This window comes from Penicillium samsonianum (assembly GCF_028829775.1).
Source record: "Penicillium samsonianum strain IBT 33392 chromosome Unknown utg000002l_segment0_segment0, whole genome shotgun sequence".
NCBI classification, from domain to species: Eukaryota; Fungi; Ascomycota; class Eurotiomycetes; order Eurotiales; family Aspergillaceae; genus Penicillium; species Penicillium samsonianum.
The window spans coordinates 1636707-1657720 of NW_026643260.1; the positions used below are offsets into that span (position 1 = coordinate 1636707).

Genomic DNA, 21014 nt, shown 5'->3' on the forward strand with positions numbered 1-21014 from the left:
AGTATAGACAATTGTTGCTTTCGGGAATGTTGTTGCGATCCTGAGGTTCTCGAGATTGTTTTGTGTTGAGAATTATGATTGAAGCCCTGTTGGTCTGCCTGTATTTATATCTAAGAAATTCTAGCTCCAAGCTCGAGAATTATGTTGCTCGAAATAGCTGCTCAATAGCGTTGGGAGCCTTTGACAAGAATGTCTGAGGTCGGCTCACGCCATTCCTCGGTGAGGTTTGATGGAGACCGACGCTGCAAGGGACACCGGGAAACGTGTGGTCGATAACCATATTACCTTGCGGGGAATAAGCGAGCGGATGCACGATGATCTCAGTCGGCAGTAAAAGATGGAGTAAAACACGTAATACAAACTGTACCAATAAAGATTAAACTTCTCTGGGTAGATCATTGAAGAGTTGCATGATGAACCTCGCGTGAATCTGTACGAAACCTGTAGATCCTGTCCGCAAGGGGAGTAGTCACATTCCTCGAAGATCATCCGCGGTCAAATGCTGATCTTGTCTGGCCAGATGTACAAGACACACTTGCGCCATCTCAATGCATATGATGTTGTCTTCCATGTAGTTGACAACCCTTGAGGCAATTCTCACGTTGCCCATACACCACGCGTTGGGAGGCCCATGGGATGGCAAAACGTGCGAGACATGCAAGGGACACGTTGCTTTGATCAGCAATGGCTATGAGCTTCAATCTGATGTCAGTGTCGAAGTTGGGGCAAATCCACTGCGTGAAGTTGCGGTCTGGAGTTGGCGTCTCATCATTACAGAAGCCAGGGCTGCTATTGCCCCTTGAATGATCGAAAATCTATTTGGCGCAGTTTCGTTCTGCAAATCATTCAGAAAACTACCCCCAACTCTCAAAATGGACTGTATGTTCGACAAAAATTCCCATGGAGAGGTTTCCAGACGAGAGTCCAGTGAACGACTTCTCGCAGAGGAAGAAGGCACTCTCTGGAGTGGAAAGGAAACACCAACACCCACATGTAACAGCTTTGCAGCATGTCTCTTGCAGCTGAGTGCACTTGTGTCAGTATTCTTAGTCGGGACTCTATTCGGCTTTCACTGGCGTGGTGACCTGAATGGCCTTTGCAATCGACACGTTTCTCAATATTGTGAGGGTTCCAATCTTCTGTCGTGCAACTCTTTAATCTGATTAAGATACAGCAACCGTCATGAAGGAAGTTGGCATTCGATATAGCCTGCAAGAATTCAATGGCTCTCTCCTCAAAGAGAATGTTTTCCGACAAGATGCTGGCCCGGATGTTGATGCAGCATGGGACTCTCTAGGCGTCAACTGTGTGTCTCTAAACTGGTTAACTGCTACCTTGCATGCACTGATCATGATTTTCATCTCCAGACCGCGGTGTTCGAATACCACCAGAAGACGCCGAACAATCTGGACTTGCTACCGACCAAGTCAAGATCAATGCGAAGTATGGGGGAGGATTTCCTGCAAATGTTGAGGGCTTGCACCACCTTCACTGTCTGGTTAGTGGTCCATACTCCATCCCCATGCTGCGAATAAAGTATACTAACACCGACAAGAATCTCCTTCGTCAGTCACTCTATTATAACTACGACTACTACCACGCAAAGGGGGAAGGGCCCTTCACGAACAATGACTATATCGTCCGCCACCACGTGTGTATGTTTTCTTCCATCTCCTCTCGCCATAAGACCTTTGACTGATTATATCCCTCAAAGCACATTGCCTCGATATTCTTCGTCAAGAGCTCATGTGTACGGTCGACAGCGGAGTCTTGGGTCAAGTCTGGATCTACCCTGAGAACCCGGAGCCCTATGTTGACTTCAACACTCAGCATCGATGTAAAAACTTCGACGCGGTCCGTCGCTGGGCCGAAAAGAACCAGCTGCCTCAAGATCCCCCTGCGGACTTTTTGCAGCCACCATCACAGGGAGACCGAATTTATAGCCAAATGCCATGAGATATGTCAAATGGAATTTGAGGTAAAGCTTCCTTGGGTAGTCCAACAACATGAAAGAATACGAAGTTACTCAAAAAGAATAGAAGTATCACAATGCGTGATACTCCCTAGCTATACATACATAAAAGAAGTAGTTTTCACAATTTAAGCCTTTTCCCACTTTCGTATATCGTACATATTAGAGTCTACTTCGTGCTATTATTTATTATTTATTTAGAGGCTTATAACCCCGAGAAAAAAGAAATCCTAATAAAAGAGATCCAAAAAAGGCATCCAAAAAGAACATCGAAGTGTTACTTTACATACAACGTCCCTTATATAATTTTGACTAGATAAATCCATGGATCAGATTATTAAACCCCTACGTCTTCAGGGAAAGAGGCCGCATTCGCGGCCGACTACTCTTGTATCCCATAAAACAAAAATCCTCTTGATTCAGTCAAGATTATAAACACTCAAGTCATCACTCATCCCCGGCAAAACATACACAGCATTATCCCCTCCACCAAAAACCTTCAAAGGTCTCACCCCCCTAAACTCCATCCCAATCTTCTCTAGAGCGCCCCGACTCCGCTGATTCACAGGAGAACAGAATCCAAACACAGCATCCACACCAAGAGTCCCATTTGCATACTCCAAAAGACCCTTTGCCGCCTCGGTCGCATACCCCTTGCGACCTTCTTCGGGCAACATGGCAAACCCAATATCTGGGGCAAGATAATGTGGGCCTGGTGGAATCCCCCTCATGAGCGATACAGTGCCGATCAGCTTCATGCCGTCATCGGTCTGTCGCGAGACTAGGAACATGCCATAGCCATGGTAGGCGTAGTGCTCCGAGACTCTGCCTTGAAGGAATGAAAATGCTTTCTCTAGCGTGGTGATTCCGGTTTTCCCACAGGAGCTGATAAAATCGTCTGTATTCCAAAGTTGGACTAAGAAGGCGCAGTGGGTAGGGTCGGTGGGGTTGAAGGGGCTGATTTGGAGACGCGGGGTGGGAATTGTGAAGCCCGGTGGGAAAGAGAACCCTGGCATTGTGGCTTGGTAGTCTGAGGATACCTGATTGAATCTAGAGTGAGAGAGTGGACAACTGATTCCGGATTTTGGTATATTGCCCTCTCTTTTATGGCTGCTTTCATGGGATAGCAGACAACACGATAAAACTGTTCATGAGTCACAGTTTGGAGGCTGAATTCCAAGAAAGCTTAGCGCTGACGGGGTTGAATCTCTTCGGCTGGTCATGCTTGTATATATACCTGAATTGCTATTGACATCCAAAACCACCGCGGTAATCGTCCTCCTTGCCTTGGATAGCCTTAAGTCACTAGCAAGCACAATATTCAGAATGCCGACCAGGCGCAGGTCTCCCTCCCAACACAAAGCATTACTGATTTGATGGCCTCACCAGAAGAAAAAGAAAGAGATAATACTAATAAGAAATAATAGCATCACGAGGAGGCATTTGTCACACAACCTGGTTCATACAGCATTTCGTAAGCACATCACTCGAGAACGGCGGCCACTTATTCCTTCTCTATATTGATATCTTTATGTTGGGAATGACTTCCGACGCTCTCCTTGCACCAATCTCGAGCCTGAAATAAATTTCTGCTCCTCCATGATATAAGCAAGTTGTACGTCAAGTTGAAAGATATTCAGAGATCAAGGTGATCATGTCCGAAAAAGAATAGCAGTTGGGAGACAATAGGGGTTGGAAGACAGCTCGAGGCTCTGAGGCTGGACATTTCCTGTGGTGCTGCACCCGAGTATTCGAGATCGCTTTGGAAGAGAGCACAGTCCCAGCCAACGACTTCATAGATTATCCTTAGTTTAGAACAGAGCTGCGGCCTGGCATTCAATAAGGATAATAGGGTGTGAGAATGCGTTGATCAATGTGGGAGCTGCTGGAGATCATTCTTCCCAATTGAAACCAAAGGGTACATGCAGTTGCAGGGATTAAGCAGGGAGCCATCCATGAGCCGGGCTCCTGTTGGGGTAGTCAATTACGCACCGTGCAAAAAGCTCATATATTCCAGTAACAAGGTGAGATGGTATGCAATTGATTATATTCTCTTATTGTCCCATCTTCATGCCACCATTGGCACATACCACACTGCCAGTACACCAAAGACCATCAGGCGTACACAACATGCCAACAACACCCGCAATCTCACTAGTGAAAGCCGGCCGACGACCACCCATCTTCTCCTGAATCAATCGCTTCTGTTCATCAGTCAAGCGACTCATAGTGTCTTGATCATTCACATCCAACTTGCTCATCGGCGTGTTATCTTGGTACCCTTGGATATCCTTCCAGAACTGCTCTCCGGTGGCAAAGTACATATCACCAACAACCGGGCCGGGGTTAACGGCATTAACAGTCGCACGGTCTGCCAGCTCACGTGCCCAGGTGCGCGTCATCGCCTCAATGGCAGCTTTGGTACCGCCATAAATCGACTGACCCACGAAACCGAGCGACGAGGATACACTAGAGATGCTCACGATGCGGCCGCTTCGGTCGGTTGGGAGGAAGGGGGCGCATGCCTGTGTGAGGAGGAGCGGGGCGAGAACATTGATGGCGTATTGCCAGTTGAAGTGCTCGGCCTCAATGGGGCCCTTGGTGGCGTCGTTCAGGTTCCGGTCTTGCGATACGCCGGCATTATTGATGAGGATGTCGATCTGGAATTTTCCAGAGGTGCTGAAATGTTCTTGTGCGGCGCCGATGATTGCTGTCACGGCTTCGGCGGGCTGGCTCAGATCGGCTTGCACGCTCTCGCATTTGATGTTATGGGTTGTAGCTAAGGAGGAGCACAATGCTTCGGTGGGAGCGCGCGAGGACTCCGAAGTGAAGTTCAGGAGTAGGGAGCAGCCTTTTGCGGCCAGATTGCGGGCAATTGCTTCGCCAATTCCTGTGTAGATGGCGTGTTAACTTGGTCTCTTGGTATGCGGGGGAGGCTGGATTTTACCCCGCGATCCGCCAGTGACGATGCCGAATTTCCCTTCAAGTACTCGAGCCATTTTGGATGTTAATGAAAGAGATGGAGAAAATTAAGAAGATGAGATTGATTAAAGAAGGACATGTCCACCTCTTTAACCTCTGCTTTTATATTTAGCCGATAGATGATCCCCATCCCCACGGAATAAAATTGCCCGTTGGAGAGTGACGGAGGAAATGCGGGAACGCGGCTAAATTCCACATTCGGCCCGAATGGTCTTCAACCGGTCATGGGGTCTGGTTGTTTGTTGTGTTGGCATCATTTGCATCAATTGAATTGTTTTATGGGTTTGATCAATTCAGCAGCTCGGCCCAAATAGGAAGGCGCGTACTGAAATTTCAGGCAGGGGCGGGTCGATCTAGCCGGGGGGGTTCGCTGTAGTCCTCCCCATATAATATCCGCAACAGGAGGCCAGCCCACTTCATGGCGGTATCCTTGCTGATACGTGCGGTCTGGGGAAGACATTGACCGCCCTCACCCTGATTTACCAGGCGGCACTCTGCTAGTCTCGGCCTCCGTACCGCCCTAGCCTTATCCTGGTGCCCTCGGCATTAATTGACATATGGCTCTTGGAGATCGAGAGGCACTTCGGCGACGCGACCGTCCGGGTGTTCTATGGTGTCAAAGCCCGCAACGGCGATTCCGAGCGCAAGCTGCTCATGCTCGAGTCTCTCAATCAGGTTGAAACCTTCCTACGTGACTACCCTATAGACCAAGTCTCCTGGGCCATACCGTCATCCTGTCGTCCTATATCACCTGGGCCGCGCGTACCACGACCGAGGTTGACGAAGACAGCCACCCTACGAACCGTGCCCCAAGTCCGGAGATCGACCTATTGGTCATCGATCTCACTGTTACCGACGCCCTCGTGGATGAAGACATATCTGAACCCGATGACTCGTTTGAGCCATTACCTGTCGGTGAGCCTGGCACATAAGATAGTGCTATATCCTTTCGAAGCGAAGTCTTTTTCTTCTAAGTAACTCGAGCTAGCGAACACAAGGTAAGCAACTTTTATATTGCTTTTCTCGGTCAATATAAGGACTGATACTAATAAGAATAGATGGGAGATCCTCGAAAGCACCGTTCTGGGGCCACCTTCTTGCTACCGACGGCTGGACCGTTAGCAGTGACAGGATCCCAAGTGTATAAATACCACAATGTTCCCTTGCCTTTGTTGAGGAAGAAAGTGTCTGCATGTACGCCGGGTTTTTAAATGCAGGCGAGGCAGTCGATGCCACGGATGATGCCAAAAGAAAAAGAACCATGTCGTGCTGAGACTCAATTTCGAACATACCATCACACACAATACGGTATATGCCTCTTTCCGGATGTGGAATAGGGCCTTGGATTACTACGGGTACCTCGTGTTGCTATGGAAGAACGAGTTTTCTATCCCAGCTGATAGCCCGGCCAAGCACTCTCCTTGATAGCATCCTGGCATTGCTTCAGTGGCATGAGTCATATGCAAGTTCCCAATGTTAAATAGTACAGATGAACGGTCTATACTAATGCGACAAGTGACCTTGGATATATTGCCATGCGTTCCGTTATCCAAAAGAATGCTTCAATCACTGAAGAGACCGACCCGCTTGACATATCGATAATGACTTAATGAAAAGCAGAAACTCAACATCTCCCTCTGAACCCCCCACTATTGATTTTGTCTGAAATAAAATATTGAAACATGTTGATTGATAGTATCAGGCAAGAAACGAAGGGGAAGCAAAGAGATGAAAGATGTGTACTGGAGAAGCAGCATCTGAAGAGACTAAATTATCCAATCAATTACATTGCCCAGGTTGTGGCCTCACCCCGAAGGCCGGAACCACGAGCGTCCCAGCAAAGCTGACACTTCATCCAACTGGAAACTGAAAGGCAAAACCGAGGGTCTCCCAACAACTTTCTCAATGAGATCACTTCAAGTCATCTGTTTAAACTGGACTATACCAATCCACAGGACCATAAGTGACCGCACGGTGAACCATAGATTTTCCTTTACCCGCAACATGCCAATGAACTGTACTAGGGGGGCACCAAATGATATCCCCAGCTTTTGCTCTTCGAGGCTCACAATACACACTCATATTAAAGGTAAGGCGTGCGGCTACACTAAGCTGGTGCTATGGGCTATTAAGACTAACGTTTGTCGGCGATTTAGAACTCCGATAGGCAATTAGATATAAAACCTTTAAGGTTGTCAGGTTATCCTTCTGATAGTTGCAATTCACTACTGTCTTGACTTTTCCCTAGAATGATTCCGCCGTCTGGCTGAACGTCAGCCGGGATAACGGTAGTGACTGCTAAGCATATATAAGGATTGTATAAAGTGATCATACCATTGGTCTATGATCGAACCTTCAACTTTCTATCACCCGAGGGTGCCTATAAAGCAATGGGAGGAGGGGAAGAAATCAAGTAAAAGAAAAAAGGAGCTGTAAGCTAGAACATGGGGTGTCAGGCTCAGGCAAGACACCATAATATAAAGTCACCCCTTGGCCGCCCCAGGCTCACTTTAGGATGACTATTATTCGTCCCATAGCGAAAGGTGTCCATTCAAATGGTAGTCATTCAATCTCACAGCGTGCACATGTTATTCCATAAATCTAACTTAAGTGGCTCAATCCTTTGCATTGTCTCAATTAATTTGATTAAAAAGACAAGTTCAATCAAGCGAAAGTATCTTGGCATCTTCGCCAAGCAATGATACCCAACACTGCATGCCGTATTGGAGATGGAAAACAGCCTGGCCTTTAGTCTTTTCAAGGCTCATTCTAATGACCAATCCATCTTTCAGATTCCCAACAAAGTTTTCAATATCAATACCATCGACGACCATATTGACACCAATATCATAATTCTCCTGGTCCACATAGCCGGAAGCCTGTTCAGGTATCGGTTAGTACGTATTCAGGAGTTTAATGGGTCATCCATATTTTCATAGAACCGCGGAAGAAGTCAACGGGCGGATATCCTTCCTGGTCACGGTAACTGGGCAGTTCGTCGGTGGAGCTAGCCTGATCATTGCTATCATTCTGGATAACATCATAGTCTCCCTCGTCTTGAGAGGTGATTTGGACTACCATTTGATGCACGTTAATGGAAATGCCCTAATAGCCCAGAGATCCCTGTGCTTGAGTATTGGTAAACCACTTACTTCCCATGATGAAGAATCTTTTGTTTGATAAAAAGTATAGTAGCCGTAAAGTGAAAAAAGAAATTGGCAGTCCAACTTTTCGCCGGGAGACTGACTCCGTTTTACACCAAAGATGAAAACACAATTATCCAGCGGCACGCTCATCTTACAAGCAATTGAGACAGTTTCTTGGTCGACATCATGGCGATCAACTACTGGGGCGCTTGGTGACGTGTTTCCAGCTCGTTGGGCGCACCAATTGTCGATTTCTAACTCCGCACCTGAATATGAAGTGCAAGCGTTGATGCTGTCTATATAGCCTTTCTCCAATGATAAAATGCATCATTTCAAGGTGATGACAAAGGTCTGCACACCGCTGTTGATCATCAAAAATCGTGAAATGTCCACAAAAACAACCTCTAGCTGAAGCGGAAGCTCCACAAATTCCGCGGGAACCGTGTGTTGAGTTGTGCATGATGCGCTGGTGTGCGGGTACAAAGACAGTGAAAAGATCCACAGAGCGGGGATTTTCTGTCGCTATCAGCCAAAGCGCGAATAAAATCGGGCGATCATTTCCCAGTTCGACTTTGGGCTTATCTAGGGACGATTGGCGAGATCCAGCCAGCCACAAGATTGTAGGGAAGTCCCGGACAAGTGGCGAGTTAAATCACTGATTGATTTACCTAAGCGTAGACATGAACGCCCATGTTTGCAGCTTGGATCACAGTACAGAGGACGTGCATCGTATTTGATTCGATAGTCCAATGAGTCATTGTGAAATTCTAAAAGCCTACATATATCTGGCCAAATGCTGTAGACAGGTTTCTAAAAGGGGTGGAGAGGAGGGGAGGAGGGGAGATCTGGCGTCAAAATTTGCTGCACCTGCATGGGCGTACTATTGACACGCTGCTATATGCTAGTACTTGTATTTGTAATCACTCTTGGTACCTAGGTAGCTTGAAGAATTCAAGCATTCTCAACAATTCACTCTAGCAAGCAAGAGCTATTTTCCTGAACGGTAGCTTAAGCTTCATCTGCAAATACTTTATCTAAACCACTTTGGGCGCTACCTATATCGTTACCAGACATTCTTTCATCGGACTTGCTATCGCTCTGGTCGTCATTATTATCGCGGCTAGACGAGCCGTAAGACTCTTTTTCCTTGGCCCTGGATGAACCGTAGGAGCCGTAGGAGTGCTAAAGCTTCCAATTAGATGCGTTGTAATAAACAAATAGAATTTTGAAGTTGAAGATAACAGTATTGAAGATCTCATCACAGCGTTGAGGAGCTCATTGCCGCCTTCGTTTTAGTCAGATACACCAGCATAGGCTAGTGAGCAATCTTTGACTGACATCGTTTTCGTTGGAGTGCGACATTGTGCCAACAACCAAAATCAAGTTCAGAATTGGCTTTCCTAAGAACAACAGTAGAATTTGGCATTAAGCCCCCTTCATCCCAGCTAGCTCCAGTAAATCTCGACCAACGCTAGCATGGACTCCATCATACGTGAATGCCACGAAGGGCATCACCCACCATATACACTCGACAGTTCTCTCAACTACGAGTATCCACCCTAAATTGCGGTGAGCTTTGAGCATTCTAAGAAAGGGAGCCTTAATTCTTACCTTCTGCACCACGCGTAGTGTCAGGCTGGACCATCCATTGGCTTCTCACGGATACACCAAACGGTGCATCAGCGTAGGTCTTGACACCGGACTCGGTATTTCGCAACCAGGTCTGGAACCGAATATGTTTCTCGCCCTGTAGACCGATCCATGGTATGATTGTAATCACGCTGCTTAGCATATATGTCTCAATCGGACCCCCAGTCTTAGAGGCAAGAAACAATTCGTCCTCGTATATTGCGGGATCGGTCGGGACCTGGTCTATGCCTATAATCACCGGATTCATTTGAATGAAGCTCAGCTGATCTTGTAGAGCTCGGATAATCGCATTTTGGTCAACGGATTCGGGGATCTTGGTGGTTACAGTGCGGCTGTGGGAGACCCGCCAGTTGACCATCAACAGGGAGGGTATGAAGAGGCATGCCAAAAGTTTGTACTGAACCATGTTAGAGGGCAGAATTTGAAACAGAGATCATGGAAAACTATTGAATCTTTGTGTGTGTTGAGTGCATTCCAAGGTTGGCGGGGGTGTTCGGTCCAAGGAAACAAAGTTCACTAGTGTTTCTTGGGACGATCTAGTTCTAACCAATCATCGCTACCACTTCTTACTAGAGCCCCACTAGATCGGATAATTTGGACCAGTTTGACAAGTACTACATAGTTTCAAGGTTGACAAGTCTACTACATCATTGGACCAGTTTGACAAGTCTACTACATCACAAAATGGACAAAATTATTTATTAAAATCAAAAGAGATATCTAGTGCATCTAACGAGTTAATACGAAAAAAGGGTTGATATATTTCAACAAAAAAATATAAGTTCAGCTGTGGTAGTTAGTCTGCCCAGGGGGAGTTAGTTGCATGTACGGAGTACTCCGTCGTGTGATCAATATTCAGCTCGTCTCGTATTCATTCACATCCACCCTTAAGCCCACATCAGCCGCCCGCTAATACTTGTAAAGCGGTTGACTGAATCTCATTTTCAGCGATCAAAATGTTCCAAACAATTTCCGCTGCCCTATGGAGCCTCTTCGGTTTCCGAGACAATCCGCTTCCCGACATCCCATACGCCTCTTGCTTTCCTACCCTGGGCCTCCTGTCAGAGAGATGGTCCCATGATTTCTATCAAACGTCCATGGGGGCCCTCTTCAACGCAGGTGCGGAGGAGGGTATATCCTGGACGCTTATCGGCGGTGTGCCCTTGGTATACCTTCGAGACCCCGCCTTGATCCGACAGGTGTTTGTCAACAATGCGGAATCTATTAGTCGGTGCGGAACCCAGACTAGAGGTCCCTTTGGAACTGGCAAACGGATCGTCCGCAATGCCCTGATTACCGCAGAGGGCGACGTCGCCCGACATTGGCACGCCGATATGACTCGAGGATTCAATAACAGACCCGCTATGGAGAGGTTTCATTCGAAGCTGATCTCAATTGCGACAGACCACGTCCAAAGACTCCGAGACATCGGTTCGGGTGATAACCTCCAAATCCTCCTACAGGATTTTGCCATGGACGCGGTCTGGTGCCTGGGGCTCGGGTTGGAGAATGCCTCCCAGTGTACAAGGGAATGGCAGGAGCCGTTTACCCAGTATGTGCAGATGGCAGCGAGTCTATCATATCCACTCCAGCACACCGTGATGAATCTTATGTCTGGTCGGGATTTTGCGGAACCGGATTACTACGAGAATGATGTCCATGAAAGGATTGAAAAATGTATCCTCCAGCTTCTGGAGGCCAATTTGGACCTCCTCAACCCGGAGGCTGTGAAATCCCTCGAGCAAATGAACTTCCTCCAGAGGATATCCCACGAGACAGGCGGGAGCACAGCGCAACCCATCACCCCGGATGTTTTGGCCCATGCGAGGCAAATCTTCTCCCACGGGTTTCCCGCCCCCACGCTTCTCCTCGTCTGGGCGCTAAGGGAGCTATCCCTATATCCTGAGGTGAGGCAGAAGCTCCGCGCAGAGCTTCAAGAAAGCGACTGGAACCATCGCCGGGAGCTGCAGCTACTTTCGCAACTTCCTTACCTCAATGCGGTGGTGAACGAACTGCTTCGCCTACACCCCCCGATCCCGACTACGGCCCGAGCCATTGATCGCCCCATCAACATTCAAACTCAATCTGCTAGCTTTTCCATTCCAGTAGAGGCTCGCGTGGCTGTTTCCCTTGCGATGTTACACCAAGACCCTCTTGTCTGGGGTGAGGATGCCTCACGATTTCGACCGGAGCGATGGGACGGACTCCTCCCGAATACGATGGAGACCGAGTGTAAATATTTGCCTTTTCTCACGGGACCCAGGCGGTGTCCGTGTACTGGTTTTATCTTACAGCAGGTCAAAGTATTCCTGGCGGTGCTATTAACGGAGGTGGACTTGGAGGTGACGAATGCGGCCACGGTAGAAAAGAAACTGGGGCCGGTGTCAGAGCCAACGGAACCTCTGACCTTTATTGTCAGCCCTTCTTAGGATTTGTTCCAGGGCACAATGCCTTTACCTCGTGAAAATCGTGTATTACTATAACCATAGTAAAGCCAAGTTAAAATGTGGTGATATATAGATTTGTATGGCATAATGACCTTTAATTTGCTGGCAGACCGCCTAGAAGTGTGGTGATACTACTACATAGTATATAGATTTGTACTTCGTGTTACATGAGATTTTGCCTACTGGAGACAGCTGACGGAACCAGCGTACTTTACTTATGTACTATGGCCTTTGTAATGGTAATTCAGGTATTTCTTTTTTTCTGCAAGCCCAAAGTGGCATTCAGGCATAAAAGTGCCTGAAATGGGGTTTGGGCCATAACCCACTAGTTATACAGCTTTGTACTGCTGGGGCGCAGAGGCTTGGGGTCGCCAATCAAAAAGCAAGTGTCTTGTTGATCGCGGACTGCCATCCGCCCAGCTACCGTCTTGAACTTACTGAACCAAAGCACTACACATGAGAGGAAAAAGAGAGATAAATAATGGAGTTAGTGATATTGAAGGTCGCTTGAGAAGGAGAAGAGAGAGAGTTAGCTACATTATGAGAGATATGCCCATCAGGGACCGCAGGCAAAATATGCAAACACGGTTGATTATATTCTTCTTGGAGTATGTACAACTTCCAATACCCGAGAAACGATTCGGCTGTGTAAAATGAGGACCAGTGGTTTGCTTTTTGCCTTGTGTGGCCGCTTTTTGGCTGGCGTGTATAGGCCTCTGTATGGTTAGTCCGTGCGATACAGATCTCTACTTTATCAGACCGTGACGGACATGTGGAGAGAAGTGACAACGCAATGACGACTCTCTGATGGCCAGCTACATACTCCATACTCCGGAAAAGCGGAGATAGCCAACCTTCTTCTACGAATCGTGTTGGTCCACAACGAAGGATCATTCCACTCCGAAAGCATCTACAAGAACATCCTCATTTATACTAAGATGAAATGGCAACCTTTCTTCAGCAGAGTTTCAATGTTACCGTCTCGCCAAGGACGGTCGGGCTGGAACTCGAGAACACAGGATGGTCAAAGAAAGTGATTTGGCAGATACCAAACAAACGAAATACTGATCTGCGAAATTTCTATCTCTTCAACCTTTCACAATTTCTTTCCTATCACCTTGACGATGGTAAACAAAGTAAAAAAATCTAAACCTCCAGGCTGAAAATCCTGTGTAAAAGCAACCCATAAACTGCCACATTTGCCATCGCCACAGGTATACCAAACTTTTTCACGACACTCAAGGCCGATAATGTTGTGGTAAATGTAGGTAGTCGCATAACAGGAAATGCAACCCAGGGGATGATTATATACAACCACGATACAACCCAACAATATCCTAATAACTTGCAAAGTGTGTCATTACACACCAAAGGCCATAGTATATCATCCATATCAGAGTAATGCCGATATATGTATCTCTGTACAATGTCCTCAATGGCCACAATGAATGGACTGATAAGTAGGATAAGTGCTACACCTACCTGACCAGGAATATTGATCAATGTCGCGGTGATATAATGGATACCGGCGGAGAGGGCAAATATGAGCGTCAGCTCCATATATCGTGCCGTTGTCTTGTCTGGTGCCAATTTAAGTATCCCAAAAGATAGGCCATTCGAAATACTGCGTAATGGCCAACGGAGGGATTGATGCCAGATTTGGCTTTAAATAACAGTTTTAGCTAGTTCCGTCAGTCTTTGAGTGATGATGACTTACCCACATGCTTTTCGAAATGTATATGCATCCCACAAGCTTCCAAAAAAAGGCGGCCAGTCCTCTGGATGTGTCAAACACAGACTAACAGAAGCGATAGACATACATCGATAGACAGAATCCACCACTGTTCTTAAAGCCAGAAGGAATGTAGGCACAATTGCGAGACATGCCGCTAATTGCAATATAGTAGGCCATCCGTGTATCATATATTCTGTGCCAGGGCCATGTGTGAGCTCTTGACATTCGAAGAAAAGGTCGAAATAACCATGATAGAGTATGTCAAGTGTCAACAGCTGACCCAATATGATGACAATCTGACGCAGAATGAATCTTTGCCGGCTGATTGTGCCTTTGATGGGAGAAATCCACCGTGGAAACGCGGGGAGGTTCTTCGCTTCCCATCTTGTGCCAATTCCGCGTAGACTTGTAGCAACCCCGACGGCAAAACACCACCGGGGCATGATATCAGAGGATCTGGAAGGGCATATCTCGACAACAGAATGTTTGTCAATGCCAATGATGTATAACAAGTTGATTATATGGACTGTTCTAACAAATGAGAAGAAGAGGTGTTGTACTTTGAGCAACGGAAGGCTGTATAGGCTGGAAAGATGGGTGGTTTCAATGTAGAGTAGAGATACCAAAGTTAGAATGCCAATGATTTGATAAGATGACCCTTTTGTTGTCGCAGTCATTAAAATTCCAGAGAGTCCATATTGTGCCATTATGCACACTAGGGGAAGTAGCATTTGAATCAGCATTGTTATAATGGCTGGTAAAAGGTCTGGGAGTGAGCAAAATGCTTCCCCAGAAAGAAACCGGAATGCACTTTTACACAAATTCGCCATCCACTCAGTGCCCGTGCTTTTCAACCTATCCATCCTTAGTAACATCTATTGAGTCACAAGTTTATTCTATTCATACGAAGTAAAGATTTGCGAGATAGATTTAGCAGGATGGAGCAAGGGGATGTTACTAAATTTCCGTATTAAAACTTGTACAGCCCAAACAAAGGCAGCTAACGTATTTCACATGCGAGTGGATCACACATGCGAGTGGATCACGCCAAAACACATAGTAAAATCATGGTTGTTGAGATATAAATGTAGGTGTTTTGGCGTGATCCACTCGCATGTGAAATACGTTATATCACGCTACGTTGTAGATCGATGTGAGGGAGGGAGGGGATGCAGCCGATCCCCACTCGGTCATTGTACACCGCCATTGACTTTAAGATAGGCATGCCAAGTGTAGCCTGACATCTGACCATGGTGGCAGAAAAGCAAGGACAAATCTGACTGTTTAATGTGGTAACATCTATTTAAGAAGAGTCGTGTCGGTCATTGCTGAGTGAGTACCCGCTACCTCTGGGGCTACGCTATTTGATCTTTTCTGAATTGAACCAATACTATTATCTCATTGCGCCCCCGAATTCAGCCATAAACTCAAGTCATGTCGAACAGCCCTTTTGTTTATATTGGTTTGCCTCCAAGCAAACTGTTTCGATTTCCAAGCTATACTGAGCTTTTTGATTCCATAAACTCTTCGAGAGATCACCCCAGCTTTTTGCCTGTGAAATCTCACAAATATTATGCGATGTCTGTCGATGCACTCCTCGTTATTACCACGGTCATCATGTACGTCTCGCTCGTGCTAATCGCCAATCGATGGAACCGAGTTCGAAAAAATCAACCAAGACCTTGGTGTGAATCTGGGATTTTCAGGACGATTATGATACTCCACAACTCCTTTTTAGCTGTGTTCTCAGCAACCGTGGTCTATATGGCGCTCAGAGTCATTCAGGATACATTTCCATTCCAGAACGATCAGGATTACGAAGTCCAGGTGGTGGACTATTTTTGCAAGTTCGCAAGCCCTACGTGGACGACTGGTAGAAGCGAGATGACCGACGGTCTCCAACGACAGTGGTCAGGAGACCCCTGGAACAATGGCTTAGGTGCATTGGCATGGGTATTTTACCTTTCCAAATTTTATGAACTCTTGGATACTGGACTTATCCTCATGAAAAGCAAAGAGGCATCATTCTTGCAGATATTCCATCACGCCGGTGTCCTCGTCTACGGCTGTGCAATGCTACATTGCATGACTCCTCAGATTTTGATTCCACTTCTTGTAAATTCAGGAGTTCATAGTATAATGGTGAGATCTAATAGTATCCTTCTGAAGCAATAATTTGCTAATATGTACTTGTCCCGCAGTATTCTTACTACATTTTGACCTGCCTTCGTTTTCGCGTCCCGAGTATTTTGAAACGGACTCTTACGACACTACAAATTACCCAATTTGTTGTGGGATATACTTTTGGCTTTATCTACCTATTTATACATTATGACTTTCCAGCATCGTTGAGGACATACCATGAGAGCTCCGACATAACGAGATTGAAAGCAATCAGTTTTTATCAAATGATGCTTGACCAAAACGAGCCAGGAGAGGCAACGCCAGCGAATCGATATCTTACCGTCTCTTGTTTGACCCACAGTTCACATGTTTTTTTGTTACTTCTTGGAAGTTTCTATCTTCTTCCTTTGACGTATATGTTTTCTCGCCTGGTACTGAAGAACATATGAACGCAGAAATATCCTTGACCTCAAGAATCATCATTTCGCTTAGGGAAAAAAGATTGCTTCAAAAGATCATGAGACAATAGAAATGTTCAGGTGATCATTGCTAATATCTTCGAGCATATGTTATTTTTGGCTCACTTGACAGTTTATGAACATATCTTGCAAGAGATATAGACCTTCTAATGGTCCATATCTTACCTGGCCTCCTTGATTTGGAGAACCCCCAAAGTGTAACTTCGCACATATCTCCATTACGCAGTCGGTATATTTATTATATAGCCTATCTCTTCCTTGTAGATAGATGTCGCAGTTTGACATTTGTATTGTTTTCTCTTATGCCCCGCGCCCGTCTTAAAAGCCCGTGAGGCATCAGCTCAGGCGTTCTCGGCCAGTGTTCTGATTTTGAGATGCTTGACAAGTAAGAGGCGAGGCCAAGAAGCTTGATGTGGACAGTCATACAAAATGAGTCTGAGACCATGGCCACTCGAGCAATGACCATTGTGGTCCCATGTTTCGTTCATAGTCCATATTCCTACATCTTCAACTTGTGTTATCCGAGCGAGAAGACGGGAAGCAAAGGTTAATTATGTGACTTGGTACATGTATATTAACGATGTATATTAACAATGAAAGAGGCTAGAAAATATGTAGTAATTTGCGAAACGTTATATTTGTATTGAAGTCAGCAAGACTGTAGCGGTAAGGAAGTAGAATGAGAGGAGGGAACTTACTACCCTTCACCTCTTGTTTCTTCCAGTTCAACTTGACTGTCTCGTGGGCGAGATTGTTTATATTTGTCCCGTTGGGAACATCCAATGTTCGATTCTCGATTTCTTAATTATGTGCGATTCTAATTCGTAGACCTGGGCATCAAATTGCTTATTGGCGCGTGATGCATCGTGGTTCATCAGTTGCCATTTTTGATTATCACGGCATTTTGCCTCTCGCGTTGGTGCCTCTTGGAATGGTTATCGGGGCTCAGGGATGCTGTTAAATTGTGCGACTGATGAGAAATGTATGATACGTCTCTGTCGAAACGTGATCGGTCAATATCGAGTCGCCTTGGGATTTTAACAAGGTTGTCGAGCGCAGTGTGGATATTAGATAGGCCAGATCTAATGATGTCCGCCATACTGAGGGGATTGGTAGAATAAAACCGAAAGGCACCAATTTAGAAGAATGGGAGTGGGTGAAATAGGATATTGGGGGATTTCCCTAGCTGACAGAATCCAGTGTGACCTGAGCGCTAAGCTGCAGCAACTAGCGCGCGAATTGGCCCCTTCACTCTATATTCACTTGAACAACCATATCTAATAGCTAACCGCCCAACATTCGACGCCTTTTTACTATATTTATGTCCTCATTTCAATCTAATTTTATTATCTGAAACGATTTCTAGAACGAACAACTCCCAATATTGCCGGGGTGTAGCGGTTAAGATCACTTTCGTAATCGATGCCAAATAACATGACTACATAATATAATGTCTCCAATATTTCTTCCGAGTGTTTCCTCCCCGTTTGATAATTGTTTTATGTTCAATATTGCTTCGACATGTCGTTGTATCCAAACCGCCATCGCCTTGCTCTCTTCTCCCTCAAGCCCCTGAACGAACACGCCAAAAATGTCGTCAACCATCCTTGGAACCAACACCTTACTTCGAAGTTAACAGATGGCACAATTGTTCTTGACATTGGCTTCCAGATACGGTCACGTTCACATCACACACTTGCAACACTAGGGCGTGGGGATGCGGACATCTTTGTAGATGGCATCACCATCGCCAACATCCAGTGCTCTTTCGAGATCGAGCCGGCCACCAATGTGATTATGCTCTACGACAGGTCTCATGGTCAGACAACGCAGCTTTTTGGCAACGATGCTGTGCCATTCGAGCATGGCCGCTTTCGTCAAGTAGTCGTTCAGAAGGATTTGAACAGTCGTCTTGGGATGGGCGGCAGAGCACAAAATACCGTTCAATTCGAGTTTATATGGTATCAGGATTTCCCTGAAACGGCGGAGATAATCAAAGATCGAGAGTCTATTATTAATGACTACGAGGAAAATCCACGCCTAGCTCGGACGACTGATGAGTTGGAAACGGCTTTACCCGCTCAAATGCAGACCAAAATTCACACTGCAGGCCCTCGACAGCTGAAGATGAGATATATATGAAGTTTGGCAAACTTGGATTTGGCCGGAGCTGTATACAAGGGCCTCGATATCGACACGGGCAGGTTTCTCGCTGTTAAGATGTTACAACAACCCAAGCAACCTTCAGAAGAGGCAGAGTGGAGGAAGCTGTTAAAGCGAGAGGTCGACACTTTGTCTCGGATTAGCCACGTTAGTAACACATAAATGCTCCCAAGGTCCCGCACACCAAACTGACGCTGCCCTAGCCGCACATCATCGATTATATCACCTCGCAAGGCTGGGACGGACCATCTGCGGAGATATTCATGGGCCTCAAGGACGGCACACTTGAATCCTTGGTTCTCAAGGGTGAATTTCCGTCCATAAACAGCCTCGCCAAAAGCGCCTTCCACCAGATGCTCCAGGCGTTAGATTGTCTGGCTGTGAATGGTATTGTTCATCGAGATGTAAAGCCGGAAAATATTCTCTATACTGCACTGCCAGATGCGCGATACCGGTTTTACCTCGGCGATTTTGGTCTATGCAACCGCACTGTTATTGCTCAGAGTTTTGTTGGGAGCCCATTGTACACGGCCCCCGAGGTTTATCGACATGGATTCCAGACACCCAAGATGGATATCTGGTCCCTTTTGTAACAATCGCATGGACACTAGATTTTGATGAATTTCGCCAAAATCTGTACCTTTCTACGTCCCTCCCGCAGGCCTACCAAGCCATCCTCGCTATGACATCAATGATCGGAGAGATTCACGAAATGGCAAGAGTCGACCCCGAAGATCGTGCCTCCGCGGCACAGATGTTGGTCAAGTGTTTTCATGGACAAGGCCTTTCAACTCAGCCAAATCAAGTTCCACCACTTACACCCAGTCCAAGAAAGCCGGAAATCAGAACCGAGGCCGACCCGGAGCCCATGGCTCAGGTCAAATATCGACCAGCCCAGGATATACAAAGGTCTCCAAAACAACATACGAATCGGTTCCGTGTCCATAAGACGAGTAATCCGAAGGCTCGAATATCGGGGCCAAACACAATAGCTACTAAGCCTTGAGCAATTCTGCTTTCCACAAAGAAGGTTCGGCTTCCCTCCACTGTTGAATCCCCTCTTTTTGTACATGGGTTTCGTACGCGGCCGCCATCTAAAGACTAGAGTACACGGCACTGTCGGCGTAGGGTTTAACATAAACTCAGGGTTGTGGGTCTACCTAACCATCACCAATTATTTTTCTCTTTCTTCGAAACTTTCTTGCTGATACTTAGTTTGCGTTTGGCTGCTTCATCTGCTCACTGTGATAGTTATTTATGCAATGCACTTTGTTTCTTCTTCATTTCACCACTTTCCTTCCACATAAAGTAGAAAATACAATATCCGAGTTTCTCCAACTTGAACTCCAAGCTCCGTATAATACAACGATATGGCCCCACATGTATATAGAAGAGCACATCGGCACGTGGAATCAGGCGATATCCGAGTGGATGATGTCGGAAAAGGCACAAGCCCATTGGACAGAGCAACCGCCAAGAACCGACCGCGGGAGCTAAATTGTAGACCGCGGGAAACATCCATCAGAAATCCCCACCTTTAAAAGTAAGCTGGAGAATTATAGAGCCAATCTCTCCTCACAAACCCCTTTAACTCCAGAATGACAGACTCTACCATCCTGATCACGGCAGGTCCGTACCAATTCCTCGGGAAGCTCGAGTCTGCTGCTCCCAAGACCGTCACATTGTTCCGTTCTCTCCTCCCATACCGGCAAAAGCTCATTCATGTGCGATGGAGCGGCGAGGGAATGTGGATTCCGTTGGGCGAGACCAATTTCAACCTCCCATTCGAAAATCACACCGCGCATCCCGCGCCTGGGCAGATTCTGCTGTACCCCGGAGGTATCTCGGAGACCGAATTCCTCTTTTGCTATGGAGGAGTTGCTTTCGCAAGCAAGATGGGAGCGCTTGCTGCAAACCACTTCTTGACTATCACTGAGGGATCTGAGAATCTGCATGCACTTGGAAATCTGACGCTGTGGGAAGGGGCTCAAGATGTGTTGTTCGAGCTGGCGGACGAGGATAAGTATGTTTCGAAATTTGAATATATCATGTATGTGGCTGATGCAGTACAGAATTCGTCAATTCAAAGCCACTCGATCTGCTAAACTCTAGCTCATGCGCATAAGTGTGTATTATAAATCTCGACACCGTGGGGGAGAATAGTTCAAACCGGCACCATGAGAGAGAAAGAACAAACATATATCCAAAATATCATACTGCAGCGATTTGCAAAATACTATCAACGCTTAGCTACTGTTTCATTTTCCTAATTTTATCTTTCAAATCACAATTTCAAGCACTTGCCCAAACGTATAT

At 46.3% G+C, this 21014-nt stretch overlaps 9 protein-coding genes across 9 annotated transcripts; 6 read left to right on the plus strand and 3 right to left on the minus strand.

The window, feature by feature from the left end:
* Nucleotides 1-872: 872 nt before the first annotated feature.
* N7471_002479 (oxidase ustYa family protein) lies at nt 873-1956 on the plus strand (the record flags this gene model as incomplete). The annotated part of the gene is made up of 5 exons (XM_057275199.1): nt 873-1122; nt 1175-1306; nt 1368-1498; nt 1556-1655; nt 1715-1956. The coding sequence occupies 5 exons, from the start codon at nt 873-875 to the stop codon at nt 1954-1956; spliced, it is 855 nt and encodes a 284-aa protein (XP_057139837.1).
* Nucleotides 1957-2391: 435 nt separating this feature from the next.
* Nucleotides 2392-2988, minus strand: N7471_002480 (GNAT family N-acetyltransferase; the record flags this gene model as incomplete). Its single annotated transcript, XM_057275200.1, has 1 exon — nt 2392-2988. One exon carries the CDS (start codon nt 2986-2988, stop codon nt 2392-2394), a length of 597 nt encoding a protein of 198 aa, XP_057139838.1.
* A 1038-nt stretch (nt 2989-4026) lies between these two features.
* Nucleotides 4027-4971, minus strand: N7471_002481 (SDR family NAD(P)-dependent oxidoreductase; the record flags this gene model as incomplete). The annotated part of the gene is made up of 2 exons (XM_057275201.1): nt 4027-4862; nt 4920-4971. 2 exons carry the CDS (start codon nt 4969-4971, stop codon nt 4027-4029), a joined length of 888 nt encoding a protein of 295 aa, XP_057139839.1.
* A 190-nt stretch (nt 4972-5161) lies between these two features.
* On the plus strand, nt 5162-6076 carry N7471_002482 (uncharacterized protein; the record flags this gene model as incomplete). Its single annotated transcript, XM_057275202.1, has 5 exons — nt 5162-5191; nt 5456-5616; nt 5661-5869; nt 5943-5952; nt 6013-6076. 5 exons carry the CDS (start codon nt 5162-5164, stop codon nt 6074-6076), a joined length of 474 nt encoding a protein of 157 aa, XP_057139840.1.
* A 3449-nt stretch (nt 6077-9525) lies between these two features.
* On the minus strand, nt 9526-10156 carry N7471_002483 (uncharacterized protein; the record flags this gene model as incomplete). Its single annotated transcript, XM_057275203.1, has 2 exons — nt 9526-9659; nt 9712-10156. The coding sequence occupies 2 exons, from the start codon at nt 10154-10156 to the stop codon at nt 9526-9528; spliced, it is 579 nt and encodes a 192-aa protein (XP_057139841.1).
* A 550-nt stretch (nt 10157-10706) lies between these two features.
* On the plus strand, nt 10707-12179 carry N7471_002484 (cytochrome P450; the record flags this gene model as incomplete). The annotated part of the gene is made up of 1 exon (XM_057275204.1): nt 10707-12179. One exon carries the CDS (start codon nt 10707-10709, stop codon nt 12177-12179), a length of 1473 nt encoding a protein of 490 aa, XP_057139842.1.
* A 3331-nt stretch (nt 12180-15510) lies between these two features.
* Nucleotides 15511-15809, plus strand: N7471_002485 (uncharacterized protein; the record flags this gene model as incomplete). Its single annotated transcript, XM_057275205.1, has 2 exons — nt 15511-15551; nt 15671-15809. The coding sequence occupies 2 exons, from the start codon at nt 15511-15513 to the stop codon at nt 15807-15809; spliced, it is 180 nt and encodes a 59-aa protein (XP_057139843.1).
* A 2247-nt stretch (nt 15810-18056) lies between these two features.
* Nucleotides 18057-19291, plus strand: N7471_002486 (uncharacterized protein; the record flags this gene model as incomplete). Its single annotated transcript, XM_057275206.1, has 3 exons — nt 18057-18595; nt 18680-18845; nt 18902-19291. 3 exons carry the CDS (start codon nt 18057-18059, stop codon nt 19289-19291), a joined length of 1095 nt encoding a protein of 364 aa, XP_057139844.1.
* Nucleotides 19292-20296: 1005 nt separating this feature from the next.
* On the plus strand, nt 20297-20823 carry N7471_002487 (uncharacterized protein; the record flags this gene model as incomplete). The annotated part of the gene is made up of 2 exons (XM_057275207.1): nt 20297-20721; nt 20811-20823. 2 exons carry the CDS (start codon nt 20297-20299, stop codon nt 20821-20823), a joined length of 438 nt encoding a protein of 145 aa, XP_057139845.1.
* Nucleotides 20824-21014: the final 191 nt, after the last annotated feature.